The 15,600-nt window shown below is 40.0% G+C and overlaps 1 protein-coding gene across 1 annotated transcript; it reads left to right on the top strand.

The window, feature by feature from the left end:
* Nucleotides 1-8,260: 8,260 nt before the first annotated feature.
* Nucleotides 8,261-8,821, top strand: LOC133087682 (ribosomal protein uL24-like). The gene has a single exon (XM_061185263.1). It carries the CDS (start codon nt 8,267-8,269, stop codon nt 8,699-8,701), a length of 435 nt encoding a protein of 144 aa, XP_061041246.1. The 5' UTR covers nt 8,261-8,266; the 3' UTR covers nt 8,702-8,821.
* The last annotated feature ends 6,779 nt before the right edge of the window (nt 8,822-15,600 follow it).

Raw genomic sequence — 15,600 nt, 5'->3', positions numbered from 1 at the left:
AGTGGCCTTTCACACTAGTAATTGCTAATGAGCAACTCACTCCAGATATATTGGGAAACTCAAAGAAGTCAGGTTATTTGGTCGGGAAGTTACCTTTGTTGGTGAATCATTCTATGAGCCTCCCAGACAACAGAACAAAGTGGCTTAGATATTAACCTAGCATCCGCCTGACTCAGCATAATCAGTGTCATTTTTGAAAGGGAGAAATTGGTTTTATAAGCTTTCTTGCTTTCAGAAAAATAGTCTTAGGGACTTCATTCTACCATAACCCAATCAGACTCTCTTATTTTCTTTTTTCTTCTTATTTTTCTGCTCTTCTTTCTGTTCGCCCACAATCCAGCCCTGTCTCCGGAACAGCAAAGGATTACACTGGTAGAGAACAATGAACATACTTTGTAGCGAACTGGGAAGTAACTTTATTCATTAGGTAATAGCACTGCCTTTCCCACCGCTTCAATAAAATTGCACCAGGATTCTTTATTATTCCACCCTGCATTTCTAGAAATTACCTAAGTCTAAAAAAGTGTCCCTGCCTTGTGAGTTCCAAGAATGGAATACTTATTTATTTTTTTAAATTACGACTAAAGAGTCTACGAGTGCAGTTGCAAATCACCTGGCGAATATTTTACTGAGGCATGAGAGGAGGGTTTGTATAATGTTTACAGCAGAGTAATAGTTTAAGTTTCATCCTAGGCTCCTGGATGGCCCTTCTGAAATCAGAATCTGTTCTTCAAGAATCCCCAAAATGATAAACACCAAACATCCATCTATCTTAGAGACAGAGGGTGGGAACACCACAACCCAAGAGTATTCTTATAGGGAAGAAACTTTGTATTCCATTACAAGTCAATCACTAAAGGGATATTGCCTATAAGCTTAAATTATACATAATGGCCCATTTCTGGGAACCCTACCTCCCAGGTAATGAGTGTTCAGCTAAAATAACTTTGTTGAGCTCACAGGAAACCTCGTGACCAGGCTCACCTGTGAATGGCTGCAGGAAGAAAGAAATTAACACGTCCCCTCTGAGTCTGGCCAGAACCAGGACTTTAGCCCTCCCCCCCCCCCTTTTAGAATAAAAGAAGCCTGAAGTCTAACTCCGGGAGATGGTTCTTTGGGACACTAGTCTACCGTCTTCTCTGCCTGCTGACTTTCTGCATAAAGTCACTGTTCCTTGACCCAGCAACTCATCTCTCGATTTATTGGCCTAATATGCAGCGAGTGCTAGGAGCTTGGACTCGGTAACAGGATCACGAGTTCCTGGAGGAGATGCAGGTGTGTTCCCCTCTGTGGCTCCTGTTCTAAAATACGGTAAGCTTCCTGGGCAGATATCTAAATCACTTTACTCATCAAGATATGACTGCCCTGGACTAAGGAGTCAAGAGGACTTTCTGGGGAAAATATTCACAGTCTGAAGAATGGGTAGACGTGAAAAGTGAAAGATGGCCAAGGGTGGTGAGGATTTTAGACCTGGGGGACAAAAATGTGCAAAAGTCCCGTGGCAAGCAGAGCAGGGACGTGGCACATCCTCGGAGTCGGAGAGGAGGCCAGACCGCAGAGGACAAAGGGAAGTTGCAAGAAGCCCCTGGTGATGTGAGTAGAGACCAGTACATGGAGGTTTTGTGGTCATTCACCCCCTGGGAGTAAGACCACACTCGACCTCACGTCTTGTCTCCCCTGTTGTCGCGCCCCGTTAGACCTAGCACCCAGCCAGGAGCGGTTTTCTTCCTAGCTGATTATAAATTCCACAAAAAAATGCTGCACTAGCAATTGCTTTAGGTACCAGAAGTGACAGCTGAGGCTAAAAGGGGCTGGGCATCTATCCAGCTGCTAGGGGTTTCCAAAGAATCCTTGGCCTCTGGATCCATCTAAGGAGGAAAATTGGACTCCAGTTAATGAAGGATAAGATTTCTGAGGTATTAGCCCCTGTTCTTTTTTTTCTGGCATTTTTCCCTTTTACCTTCAAGCAGTTCCCAAATGTGTTCTTTGTCTCGGGGCAGGGAGGTACCAGGCAGAAGACAGAAATAAAACCTGCAAAGATATACACCTTCTAAAAGCACATTCTTCTAGGGAAACCTAAAGAACTAGAGTTTGGCTGATTCAATGTGATATTAAATAGATTAACCTAAATGAAATTAAAAATTCAATTCCTAAGCCACACCAGCCACATTTCAAGTGTCCAGTGGCCACATGTGGCTGTGATATTGGACGGCACAGATGTAGAGCATCCCCACACCAGCTGCACTGGTCAGTGCTGCCCTGGAGCAGAGACAAAATATCTGTGAGAAGCAGAGGCGCAAGACAGGCAGTTTACCCTCCGATAAACTACCAACTTCTGTCTTTAAGAGAGCCGGAAAAAGACATTTATGCTCCCTTCTTTCCTCACTAATCACTCTAAAACAACAACAAAAATAAGCAAGTGAGATGTAATTTCCACTGGAGGAAAAGACTGCAAGGATCTAACAGGTCCATGGGATACACCAGAACAAGACATCTGTGGCTGGAGAAAGCCTACAGAGAGTGGCTCTCAAGGTGGTGAACAAGGCTGTGGAGTGATTCCAAGTCCTCTCCCTTAGTGAGAATTTGGGGGAATTGGATGGGGACCTCCCTAGGATCACGTCTGGCAAAGCGGAGAAGCATAGTGTGGGCTGCATGGGAACACACAGATGCTCGGTCTTTGCTGAAAGTCATCTGCCAGGAGGCAAGGCATGAGGAGAGGGGCTCTGGGTAGACAGCAATCATGTAGCTGCTGGTCCCCTTCCAGGGGGAAAAATAACTTTAAAAGAACTCACTCAACCACATAAACTGGTACCATGAGGAAATTTCCTAAGAGCCAGAGAGAGTACTGTTCGCATAGGAAATCACCCTGGACTGTTCCCGATAAACCTACTAAGAGCTGGTCCAGAAAGAACTCATCTCAGTTCAAGATTAGTAGTAGTAGTAGTGGTAGTAGTAGTAGTAGTAATAATAATAATAGAACAAGCACAGGATCTGTATACAGATAATATAAGGGGGGAAAAAAAAGAAGGAAAGGAACAGAAAAAAAAACAAACAAATGGTGGAAAAAGAAAGTTCACCAGAAAAATGTTGCCACGTAGCTGATAAAAATTAGGACTGAATGTACTTCTATAAATTAATAATAATAATAATAATAATAATTCTTTAAAACAAGAGCTAAAGCAAGTTCAGATAAGACACAGAAAGAAAATAAAAGATGAGCAACTAGAGTTCAGGAAAAGTTGGAAGGAGAAAACCCATTATGTAAATAAAAACCATGATAGAAACAAAAATAGACAAATTTGCACTGCATACAGCACGGTACAGGACAAGAAGCACAGAAGCTTTGTAAAAAGTGGGCAAAATAAATGGAAATGAACACATAGTTTTAAAGGAATGGAGAGAAAGTAGTAAATACAAAAGACAGACAGAAAAGATGAATTATACATAATTGGTGCCACCAATAGAGAATAAGACAAACAGGAAAAAAAATACAAAAAAATACATAATTCAAGAAGATATTACTATACTTAGGAAAAAATATTGTTGGAGAAACAACATCATTTTATAAATTAAAAAGAAGGGTATTAAGTGACCTTTAAAGCACGCACAGTGTCACAGATATTGTCATATTCCTTGGTCCTCTATGTGTGCTCACTGACCTCTAGCCATCGGTACCGATGTCTCCATGCCTGAGGGCATTCCTCCAACCATGAAGGGCTTCTCTGCCCACGCACAAGGCAGGCCGAAAGTGCCAGAGGATTAATATTAATTATTAATGTAATATTTTATTATTGTACTGATTAATATTTATATCATAATTAAAGTGAAAGGTTGGTGGGAATGTAAATTGGTGTAGTCACTATAGGAAACAGTATGGAGTTTCCTCAAAAAATTAAAAATAGAACTAACATCTGATCCAGTAATTCCGCTTCTGGGTATTTATTTATCTGAAGAAACAGAAAACACTAACTCGAAAGATATCTACACCTTATGTTCATTGCAGTATCATTTACAATAGCCAAGATATGGAAACAACCTAAGTGTCCACTGATGGTTAAATGGATAAAGAAAATGTGGCATATATATATATATATATATATATATATATATATATATACAATGGAATAGTATTTGGTCATAAAAAAGAAGGAAATCCTGCCTTTTGTACAACATGGATGGACTTGGAGGGCATTATGCTAAGTGAAATAAGTCAGACAGAAAAAGACAAATACTATATGATCTGACTTATATGTGAAATCTTGAAAAAAAAAGAAAAAATGAGCTCATAGATACAGAGAACCAGATGGGTTGTTGCCAGAGGTGGGGCATGGGAGGTGGGAAAAATGGGTGAAGGTGGTCAAAAAGTACAAACTTCTGGTTTTAAAATAAACAAATCCTGGGGGAGTAGTGTACAGCATGGTGACTATAGTTCATAATACTGTATTGCATATTTGAAAGCTGCTGAGAAAGTCTTAAAAGTTCTCATCATAAGAAAGAAAAAATTTTGTAACTATGTATGGTGACAGGTGTCAGCTAGACTTATTGTGGTGAGTATTTTGCAACATATACAAATATTGAATCATTATGTTGTACACCTGAAACTTATATAATGTTATATGTCAATTATGTCTCAATAAAAATTTTAAAAATTAAAAAATTAAGTGAAAGGTGATGAATATAAAAATCAACTGGCAAGCACAAGCCCAAGATTCCCAAAAGAGGGCACGCAAAAAAGCTCCAGGTCATGGCTGGTCTTTATATCCTCTGAGAATTTACAAGAACCTTCCTGGGAAGATCTGTGGGCAAGGCTGTGAGTAAGTCCTGGAAAAAGGGACTCATCACAATTAGGGGATCTGTCAAGGACGACGTGTGGTCCTGGTACAGGACATCCAGCAAGAACATGGATGGGAGACAGATCCTGTCCCTTCTCAGCGTGCTGTGGTCTTTGTTTCTCAGAAGGGCAGATCATAATGGGACAAACAGTGAAATAAGTACCCTCAGTTTATCCGGGTTGCAGGAATGAAACACAAGGAGAGTTAGCTTGTTCTACCAGATATCAAGACTTACAAAGTAGTAGCATGAGAGGCAGTGTGGTATTGGGACAAGAAGTATCAAACAAACCAATAAAACAGACAAGAGAAACCAGACACAGACTGGAGAGTTGATTCATTATAAACTTCAATTGCCGAGAAATGTCTTCATTTAAGGACAGTGATGTCTTCAACTAATGGTGCTGGGTCAATTAGATCAGCCGTCCCCAACATTTTTGGCACCAGGAACTGGTTTCATGGAAGACAGTTTTTTTTCCATGGGTGGGGGAGGCAGTGGGTTCAGGCAGTAATGTGAGTGATGGGGAGGGGCATGAAGCTTTCCTCACTCGCCTGCGGCTCACCTCCTGCTGTATGGCCCGGGGTGGGGGGGGAGGGCGTTGGGGAGCCCTGAATTAGATATTCTTAAGGAAAACAATTAAAACTAGACAGCTGACTTAATAGCTAAGAATACATATTTTAAACAAAATTTCAAATGGATTGTAGACATAAATTTCAAGGGCTAAACAAGTGTTTAAAACAAAATGTGGAATATTTTCAAGATTTCAGGGTGGGGAAAGTATTTTTTTTAATGGAACACAAAAATACCAGTGTTACTGTTGGTGGGAATGTAAATTTGTGCAGCCACTATGGAAAACAGTATGGAGGTTCCTCAAAAAAGTAAAAACAGAGCTACCGTATGATCCAGCAATCTCGCTCCTGGGCATATATCCGGAAAAGGCAAAAACTCTAATTTGAAAAGATACAGGCACCCCAATGTTCATAGCAGCACTATTTACGACAGCCAAGACATGGAAGCAACCTATGTGTCCATCAACAGATGAATGGATAAAGAAGATGCGGTACATATATACAATGGAATATTACTCAGCCATAACAAAGAATGAAATATTGCCATTTGCAGTAACATGGATGGACCTAGAGATTATCCTACTAAGTGAAGTAAGTCAGACAAAGACAAATATTATATGATATCACTTACATGTGGAATCTAAAAAATAATGCAAATGAATCTATATAACAGAAACAGACTCATGGACATAGAAAACAAACTTACGGTTACCAAAGGGGAAGTGAAGGGAGGGATAAATTAGGAATTTGGGATTAACAGATACACAGCACTAAATATAAAATAGATAAGCAACAAGCCTTTACTGTATAGCACAGGGAACTATATTCAATATCTTGCAATAAACTATAATGGAAAATAACCTGAAGGAAAGTTACATATATATATAACTGAGTCACTTTGCAATATACCTGAAACTAACCCAATACTGTAAATCAACTATACTTCAATTTAAAAAAGAATATATCAAAAATACCAGTGTTAAAGAAAATTTGATAAATGACACCAATTGGGAAATAAAGAATATACATTCATTTTCAAATTCTATTAATAGAGTATAAAAACATACCATGAAATTGGAGAAGGTATTTATACACAAATAACTCTTTAAAAGGCTCATATCCAGAATATTTAAATAAATTTTACAAATCAATAAGAAAATAACAGAAAACCTAACAGAAAAGTGGGGGCAAGGGGAATCCCTGGTGTCTTAATCCAGTTGGGCTGCTATAACAAAACACCAGAGACTGGGTAGCTTACAAAGAACATAAATTTATTACAGTTCTGGAGGCGGAAAGTCCAAGATCAAGGTGCCAGCAGGGTCCTATTCTGGTGAGAGCTGACTTTCAGGTTCATAGCTGACACCTTCTTGCTGTGCCCAGAGCTAGGGAGCTCTGTGGGGTTTCCTTTATAAGAACACTAACCCCATTCATGAGTGCTCCACCCTTATGACCTAATCACCTTCCAGAGGCCTCATCTCCTGATACCATCACCTTTGGGGGTTAGCATTTTAACATACGAATTTGGGGGAGGACAGTAACATTCAGACCATAGCACTTGGTCAGGCACTTCTCGAAAGAAAAAAAACAACAATTCAATTGACATGAAATCTTCATAACGGATCAGGGAATTGAGACTGAAAGCCACAATGAGACGCCAGCACAAGTTCACCAGGATGGTTAAGATTAACACATCTGACAATACCAAGAACTGACGTAGAAGGTGTTGAGCAATGATTAGTTTCATACTTGGCTTGTGGGAATATAAATAGGTGCAACTACTTTGAAAACCAGTTTGATATTATTTAAGTTAAAGATATGCTTACCTTATAACCAGCAATTCCATTCCTAGTATATACCCTAGATTAAGGGTCAGGAAACAAGGACCTCAGGTCAAATCCAGCCTGCAGCCTGTTTTTGCAAATACAAGTTTATTGGAACACAGTCATGCACATTCACTTCTGTATTATCTGTTATGTCTATGGGTGCTTTCTCACAGATTTCAGTAGTTGTGACAGAGACCATATTACCTGAGAAACCTAAAATATTTACTATCTGGCCCCTTACAGAAAAAAAACTTACCAACCCCTGCCCTAAAGAAAGGCATGAGTATATGCAGCAGAAGAGGATATCAGAATATCATGGGAACATCATTCATAATAGACCCAAAGGAGAAACAGCTCCAGCATCCATCAAAAGTATAATGGATAAATAAATTGGGATATGCTCATATACATTGGCATACTACACAGCAAAAATAAGGAACAAACTTCCATTATTACCAACAACCTGAATGAATCTCACAACTAAAGCCAAACACAAAATAACATACCCGCTATCATTCTTTTTACATAAAGTTCAAAAGCAGGTAACACTAAATCAGAGTGTTTAAGGATCCACATTGAGTTGGTAAAACAGAAAAGCAAATAAGCTCTTAGCATAAAAGGCAGTGGTCACCTTTAGTGGGAAGGACTGTACTGGGATGATGAAGGAACAAGCAGGGAGCCTCAGGTGCTGGCGGAGTTCGGGGGAGTGCACGTATTATAGCAATGATTTCAGCTATTTATATGTTTTATGTACTCTACCATATGTGTGCTGATTTTCATAGTAAAATGAGGTTTTAAAAAAACTGTATTAAAAATAACTTGGACATCCGTTTAGTCAAGCATGTGCTCCCCACGCACGCCTTGCTCTGTGTAACACCCAGACCCCTCACATCCTTCATTTTCCTTCAGTCGCCTTCTTCCGAGGCCACCTCCCTAGAGCCCTTGTGCGGGGATGGGAGAAGTGTCCCGGATGGGGAGAATGCCCCGGTACCCCATTGAGCGTCCCTTCGCTCTCTCCCTTGCCTTTCTTTGCAGACCGTCACCATGAAGTTCAACCCCTTCGTGACCTCGGACCGCAGCAAAAACTGCAAACGTCACTTCAATGCCCCCTCCCACGTGCGCAGCAAGATCATGTCGTCTCCACTCTCCAAGGAGCTGCGACAGAAGTACAACGTTCACTCCATGCCCATCCGCAAGGACGACGAGGTCCAGGTGGTTCGAGGACACTACAGAGGTCAGCAAATTGGCAAGGTAGTCCAGGTGTACAGAAAGGAATATGTCATCTACATCGAGCGGGTGCAGCGTGAGGCTAATGGCACAACTGTCCACGTGGGCATTCACCCAAGCAAGGTGGTTATCACCAGGCTAAAACTGGACAAATATCAGAAAAAAATTCTTGAACGCAAAGCCAAATCTCGACAAGTTGGAAAAGAGAAAGGCAAATATAAGGAAGAACTTATTGAGAAAATGCAGGAATGAATATAACCTTTTGTGCAACCACGGTTTATCTGTAGATTCTTTTGCCTGGTGTGTATTCCTTTGAAACTTTTCAAGGTGTCTCTGGAACGTTTCATTTCCTTCCTGTTTCGTTATTGATATGTGGCTCTGTATATCTACTTTTGCTGTTTCGATTAATAATTTTATGAATAAAAATTGGACATGTTTTCAAAAAAAAAAAAAAAAAAAAACTTGATAGGTTCTACAACCCAGAGTGAAGAAAAGGAAGTGGGAGGAAATGTAAGTGAGCTAAATGTTCTACTTTGATAGGAGGTAGTCTGTGAATATTGATATACGAGCATCACGTTAAGGAGGACACATATAAATACCAGAAGAACTAAAATCAGAAACGGTCAAAAGTCATGGAAGCAGGGGCTTCCCTGGTGGCGCAGTGGTTAAGAATCCGCCTGCCAATGCAGGGGACGCAAGTTCAAGCCCTCGTCCGGGAAGATGCCACATGCTGCAGAGCGACTAAGCCCGTGCGCCACAACTACTGAAGCCCACGCGCCTAGAGCCTCTGCTCCGCAACAAGAGAAGCCACCACAGTGAGAAGCCCGCGCACCGCAATGAAAACCCAACACAGCCAAAAATAAATAAATAAATAAATAAATTCAAAATGTCTCCCCAGATTTGGTAAATTTTCAGCCTTTAAAAAAAAAAAAGTCATGGAAGCAACCTAAGTGTCCATCAACAGATGAATGGATAAAGAAGATATGGCACATATATACAATGGAATATTACTCAGCGATAAAAAGGAACGAAACTGAGTTATTTGTAGTGAGGTGGATGGATCTAGAGTCTGTCATACAGAGTGAAGTAAGTCAGAAAGAGAAAAACAAATACCGTATGCTAACACATATATATGGAATCTAAAAAAAAAAAAAAAAAGTGGTCAGAAGAACCTAGGGGCAAGACCGGAATAAAGATGCAGACCTACTAGAGAATGGACTTGAGGACACGGGGAGGGGGAAGGGTAAGCTGGGACAAAGTGAGAGAGTGGCATGGACACATATACACTACCAAACGTAAAATAGATAGCTAGTGGGAAGCAGCCGCATAGCACAGGGAGATCAGCTCGGTGCTTTGTGACCACCTAGAGGGGCGGGATAGGGAGGGTGGGAGGGAGGGAGTTGCAAGAGGGAAGAGATAGGGGACATATGTGTATGTATAACTGATTCACTTTGTTATAAAGCAGAAACTGATGCACCATTGTAAAGCAATTATACTAATAAAGATGTTTAAAAAAAAAAAGAAATGGTCAAAAGTAATGAAATCTAGGGACTGGTTGTAGAACTGATAGTATAAGAAAAGTATTATTATTATTTTTATTTTGATTGTTAATGTCTTTTTCACTGTTTATTTTTCTGTTTATACTATTATTTGGGCAATAGATATTAATAAAGTCATATTCTGATCGTATTAAAAAAAATAAGTGTCGAGGACTAACAAGCCCTGGGCAGTGGGTGCCGCTTGACATCCAGCTTTACTGTAGGGTGATTGGCTGGTCCATTTGGGGGGCACCCTGTGACGTGGAATCTTTAGGTCTCTTCCCAGGGGCTGCTCCTGCTCTGGTCCCCCTGAGAAGGCTCCTCCGATCTCCTGCCTGGAGGATAAAGTCTGAGCTGCAGAGTTCTGGGATCCAGAGCAGGCTCAGGAGGGCTGAAGGTGTCAGCTTCAAACACAAAGGTCTACGGATCCCCTGGGCTGGTGGAGCATCTGCTCCATCACCCACTCCTGGGGTGCCCAGCGACGGGCTTGGTTTCACCTCCTCCCGAGCCTTGAAGCATTCATGGGAGCCGCTCAGCAGCAAACCGTGGAAAAGGGTATCTGAGGATCTCACAGTTTTCAGTAAACTCTTGCTGCTTTGGCCCCCAACGCCCTTTTACCCCGCTTCCGGGAACACCTGGTACTGAGCCTTTCTGGGCCTTCCGAAGATTCTGTATCTGATTGGATCTTTCTTTCCACCTTTTGAGTAAGGATTTGGCTTTCTGGGGTCTGTCAAGCCCGTTGTCACCCACCCAGCTGCTTTCCAGATTTCACATGTTCGACCTTCTCCCATTTTCTCCATCCCGGTGGTTTTAGTTTTCAAAAATCTCTTTATTGTATTTTCACTGAGGTTTCAAAAGAAATAAAGTTATATTCAATATATTCAATCTTCCATCTTTCCACAGAAGTTTTCGTTTCTTAATTTCTAAAATGAACATAAAAATAAAAGATGTAAGCTATTATATACGGAATGGCTAAAGGACAAGGTCCTACTGTATAGCGCAGAGAACTATATTCAATAAAAAAGAATATATATATGTATGTATAACTGAGTCACTTTGCTGTACAGCATAAATTAACACAACCTTGTAAATCAACTACACTTCAATTTTAAAAAGTAACCATCTCATGGGGTTGGCTTGACTAGTAAAAGAGGTTTATGTATTTAAAGCAACCAGTGTCTTTCTTTATGGCTATTAAAAAAGAAGGACTTAATGCAGGTGAAACCACCGCCCGAGCCCCTACACACACACACCCATCCTCGCCTCTCCTTCCCCTGCCCAGGAAGACCATGTACATGGAATCAGTTCAGATGTGGATTATTCAGATGTGGAGCTTATTGTGAAGATGGGGCATTCTTAATCCATGATGAGGAAACATAATTGACTACAGGAACCCTGAGAGGACATTTAGACAAGAAGCATCAAACTTTCTCTTGAAAGACACTATTAAAACAGGATGCACAATCGTAATCAGTTGTATATCTGGGGAGATACTGAGACTTGAATAGGGCAGTATTAGTGAGCGTTAGAATGTGGTCTATTGCCTGACTTGTGAAATATAGTAGTAAAAGAAGATCACAGTTCCCTGTTAATTAGGACCAGTTGCAGTGTTGGAAACCTGTCTGGGTGATCAAAGAGGAGGCATACTTAACACAGGAGATGTTGACAAGCTCTCCAGCTTGTTACCATAATAGAACTTTCGACTGCATGCTTGATGTACAAGCTCTTTTATGCTCTGCCATGGTTTGGGTTTAACAGTTTTTAAAGAAACTGTTACCTAAACAATAAGTTAAATGGGAATTTGATTTGTGCCAGTGCCCATTTATGTATCATTTAATATTGAGTGTATTTTTGTAATATTTCTTCTCACAACAAGAATCTCAAAATATTTTAAGATAGTAAGAATGTTATTTTCATTTTTGAATCTGTAACTGAATCCATAAAGATCCAAAAGGGACAGGCTCAGATTACATAGAAGATCACCTGTTTCCCCTCATCTTCTTCACAACAACTCAAATACTGGTCTCCAATGTGAAAACTTCAGGGAATTGAGAAAAATGCATTCTTGGTAAGGAGTCTCATATCAGTGATTTCCTGAGCTCGAGAGAAAATTGTTCAAGCCTCTCGTTTATATAAATAGTCTGTGTGGCACAACAGAAAGATGATTTCCTTTGGATGAAATAAACATGACTCAACTGCCCATGCCACCACTTACTTCCTGAGTGCTTTGGGGTATGTTGCTTCATCCTTCAGCGTGAAAAACAAGGGTCATAATACCAACTTTTAGAATTGTGTGGAGGCATGAAGAAGAAAATAATAAACCACCTGGCCCATTTGGTCCCTCTATAAGTTGTAGTTATTACTAATAAACAGACACTCGACCTGTGTTCTTCTTTCCCTTAAACCAAGAATAAAAGTCTTTATTATAGAAGGGGTTGAGGTACTAGTAGAAAAGAAATATTATACGGTATTTAAAATAAACTTGTACATAGTATCATTAAAATGATTCCACTTCCTTCAACCTCCTAACTACTAAAAGGCATCAATCAGTGAAGTTCATTTTGCTAACAAATATCTCTTGAGCACTGAGGTGCCAGTCAGTGTGTGGAGCTGGGGTGTGGTGGAGACCCGGGCCGTCCTGATTCAGCAGACAAAGGGGGCTCCCTGGCCATTCTCCTCGTGGCCATGCGTCGGTCCTCTGTGAGCTTATGGAATGGGTACCAGTCCCTTTCCATATCCACGATGTAATGTATAAACAAGGGAGGGGAGCGCTAGTCTACTTACTCTTTACATTTCTCACGAAATGTTGACTGTGGCTTTGTGATATCTCCGTTAGAGAACAGAGATGGATGAAATGAAAAAGTAATGTAAAAACGGTGCATCATAAACTGCCTATTATCTTGAGTATAAAAGAGGCGTCAAGTCACCTCAAGGGGAGAAGCCCTGCTGAAGGGGTGCCTGTGAAGCTTCTCCCCTCCCTCTGGGTCCCCTCTGCTCCACATCTGCAGTTCAGGGGCCAGAGGTTAAGGCATGGGGGCCAGTTTGTCAGGTAATGGGGCTGGAGGAACAGGCTGGGGCCAGGCTGGGGAGATAAGGCCTCATGCTTGAGGCACCAGGGGGCCCACAGAGGTCTTGAAGCAGGGAAGCCATGTGATGAGATTAGCTTTTGGGGACAACTCTTTATTGTGGAAAATGGAACAGGGGGTGGAATGGGGTGGTGGAGATGTGCTAAGGGAACCAATTAGGAGGCTGTTGCCTTACTGGACTCTTACACAATAACTATATGTTATTCTATAAAGTATCTCTAAGGACCTCAGAATCCTGTAACTTTTCATGTTTATTTAATATTCGACACAATTTTATTCCCTAAGCATTTTCCTTCCCTCCTCATTAGTATATGTTGAAATGCTATCCTAAAAGAAAATAAAAATTCAATCCAACCTCAACTTTAAGATATGCATGCTAATCTCCACTCTTTCAAAAGAATTAAGTAAATAAAATATGCATGTTCACTCTGTACACGGACATGAAAGTCTTAACTTTGAATTTAAAAGATCCTATATCATTCGCAAAGATGTTTGCTTCGTGTTCCATGGTACAATGTGTCTATTTTCCAACATAAACTAATGTCATAGATTTGGATCTTAACTAGATGTTAAATTGTACAGCATCAGACTATGCTAAGCTGGCCATCTCCGTCTACAGCACTCTGTAATAAGTTTAAATATACTTGTGTGTATATACTGGCGTATCTGAGGGTTCCGCTGAGCCTAAACCGTCTAATATAAAATTACCAGCAGAATTTGCTCAAGTCGCACTTTGGAAATTCGTTCTTTTTAGAAGTTGTAAAGTATTCATAAAAGCTGAAAAACTGTGCAGAAATTTGCATTGATGGATGTTTCCTTATCCTCCATCAGGAAATGATGTACTTGAAACTCATTATAGATCTTCATAGAAACTCGGCTGAACGTGCCTTGGGCTTTGTGCTCGTCAGCATATACCGAGTTGACTGCATAATTCATATCTCTTGTGTCACATTTAGTATATAACATGTATTTCCTGTTAATTATGAAAATAAAAACACATCATATATTCTAAGAGCATAATTACAAAAAGGCTGTAAAAAGTTGCAAGTCTGAAGTCTATTAGCCAATTTCTCTTTTAAACTTACGAGGGGAAAGCCTTTATTTTCTTCTGCTTTTGTAAAATCAGTTTCACAATGCTTCCTTTTTCCCTTCCACCTGACTCTGCAGAATGATATAGAGGCTCCATAACATAGGAAACAGGAAATAATAGAGACAGAGGAGCTAACAACTCTATCATCTCGAAATTTTTAGACAAATAAATAAAATGAACTCAGGACTTTCCAGGACAGAACTGAGATTGTTCGCTGGATAGGAAGACCAAAGCAATTCACCGATTAGTGATTAATTATTTTTTCTCTTTCTCTTTCATAGAGACATCATTTTTTAGTATGTTTGTAGTTCATGGAAAAACAAAATTCCACAAAGGCCCTGATCCTATAAACCTCCTGCAGTCAAAACTCCCTTAGATAACATCTTCCTCTATAAGGAGGAAATATATCATGTAATTAAAATTCTTACTACTTAATAATTATAATTTGGCTTGAGAGAACTTTTTAAGTATCATGTAGGGTTCATAAATCTTGAAGTGCTTGTGAAGTTATAACCCCTAGTGTAGTCTAAGCTTTCACACCTACATAATATACAAGCTCTGCCATGTGAGGCAGCCATCACTCTTTGGTTACTAATTAAACAGGCATGATATGAAAAATTAATTAGCTACACAATTAATATTGCATGCTTGTCATTGGTAGCTATTGTGCATCTTTTCCCTTGACTCAGGAGGGAAACTTTTCAGCATTAAACTTACTTTGAGACACCGCTTAAGAAGTGGGCTGGATTGTTAGCAGACAAGAACTTCCCTACATAGAAGCTGAAGAGACAGACTCTGAGTTCCCTAAAATGACTCTGTTTTGCCACCAAAAACCCTCTCTAAGAAAACAGTGTGACTTGTTTATTAATGCATATAACATTCATAAACATATTCACTCATTGATTTGTTGGTTTATCTGCAAGTGCCATCAGAAGCTAACATGTTTATAAAAGTGAATATACAAATTTTTCTTTGCAGAAATGGTGAACAGGTTTTATCTGACCTCTTACTTCCGATCTCTTGGCATTAACTGCCTACCATACTCATCCGAGTTCAGCAAATATTAATAATAAAAATAGCTATTATTAATATTTTATAAGAATTAGGTCCTATAAAGGAAGAATGAAGATGGTGATCTGTGAGTCAAATATTTGCAGACCTATAATAAAGATTCCAGAAGCTTGTACAACATACAGTAAAGGTACCAAAAAGTGAATAATCTAGTCTCCTTATGGGGTCATATTAAAAGTATCTCTTGGTGAGTTGAGACGCCCCAGAAGAATTCCAGTAGAGATGACCAGTGAGCAAGAGCAAGGAGAGGTTTGGGCTTGAGATACAGATTTATGAGTTACAAGCAGATTCTTGAAAGATATGGAAATGTTTTCTAGGTGGGCCAGGCTGGAAAGACATCCCAGGCAAAGATGCCAACTTGAGCAA

Source organism: Eubalaena glacialis, chromosome 3, assembly GCF_028564815.1.
Source record: "Eubalaena glacialis isolate mEubGla1 chromosome 3, mEubGla1.1.hap2.+ XY, whole genome shotgun sequence".
Taxonomy (NCBI): domain Eukaryota; kingdom Metazoa; phylum Chordata; class Mammalia; order Artiodactyla; family Balaenidae; genus Eubalaena; species Eubalaena glacialis.
This window is presented reverse-complemented; position numbering and strand designations above follow the sequence as displayed.

Coding starts and splice junctions, on each gene's coding strand:
- LOC133087682 (XM_061185263.1), top strand. CDS start 8,267: ATGAAGTTCAACCCCTTCGTGACCTCGGACCGCAGCAAAAACTGCAAA.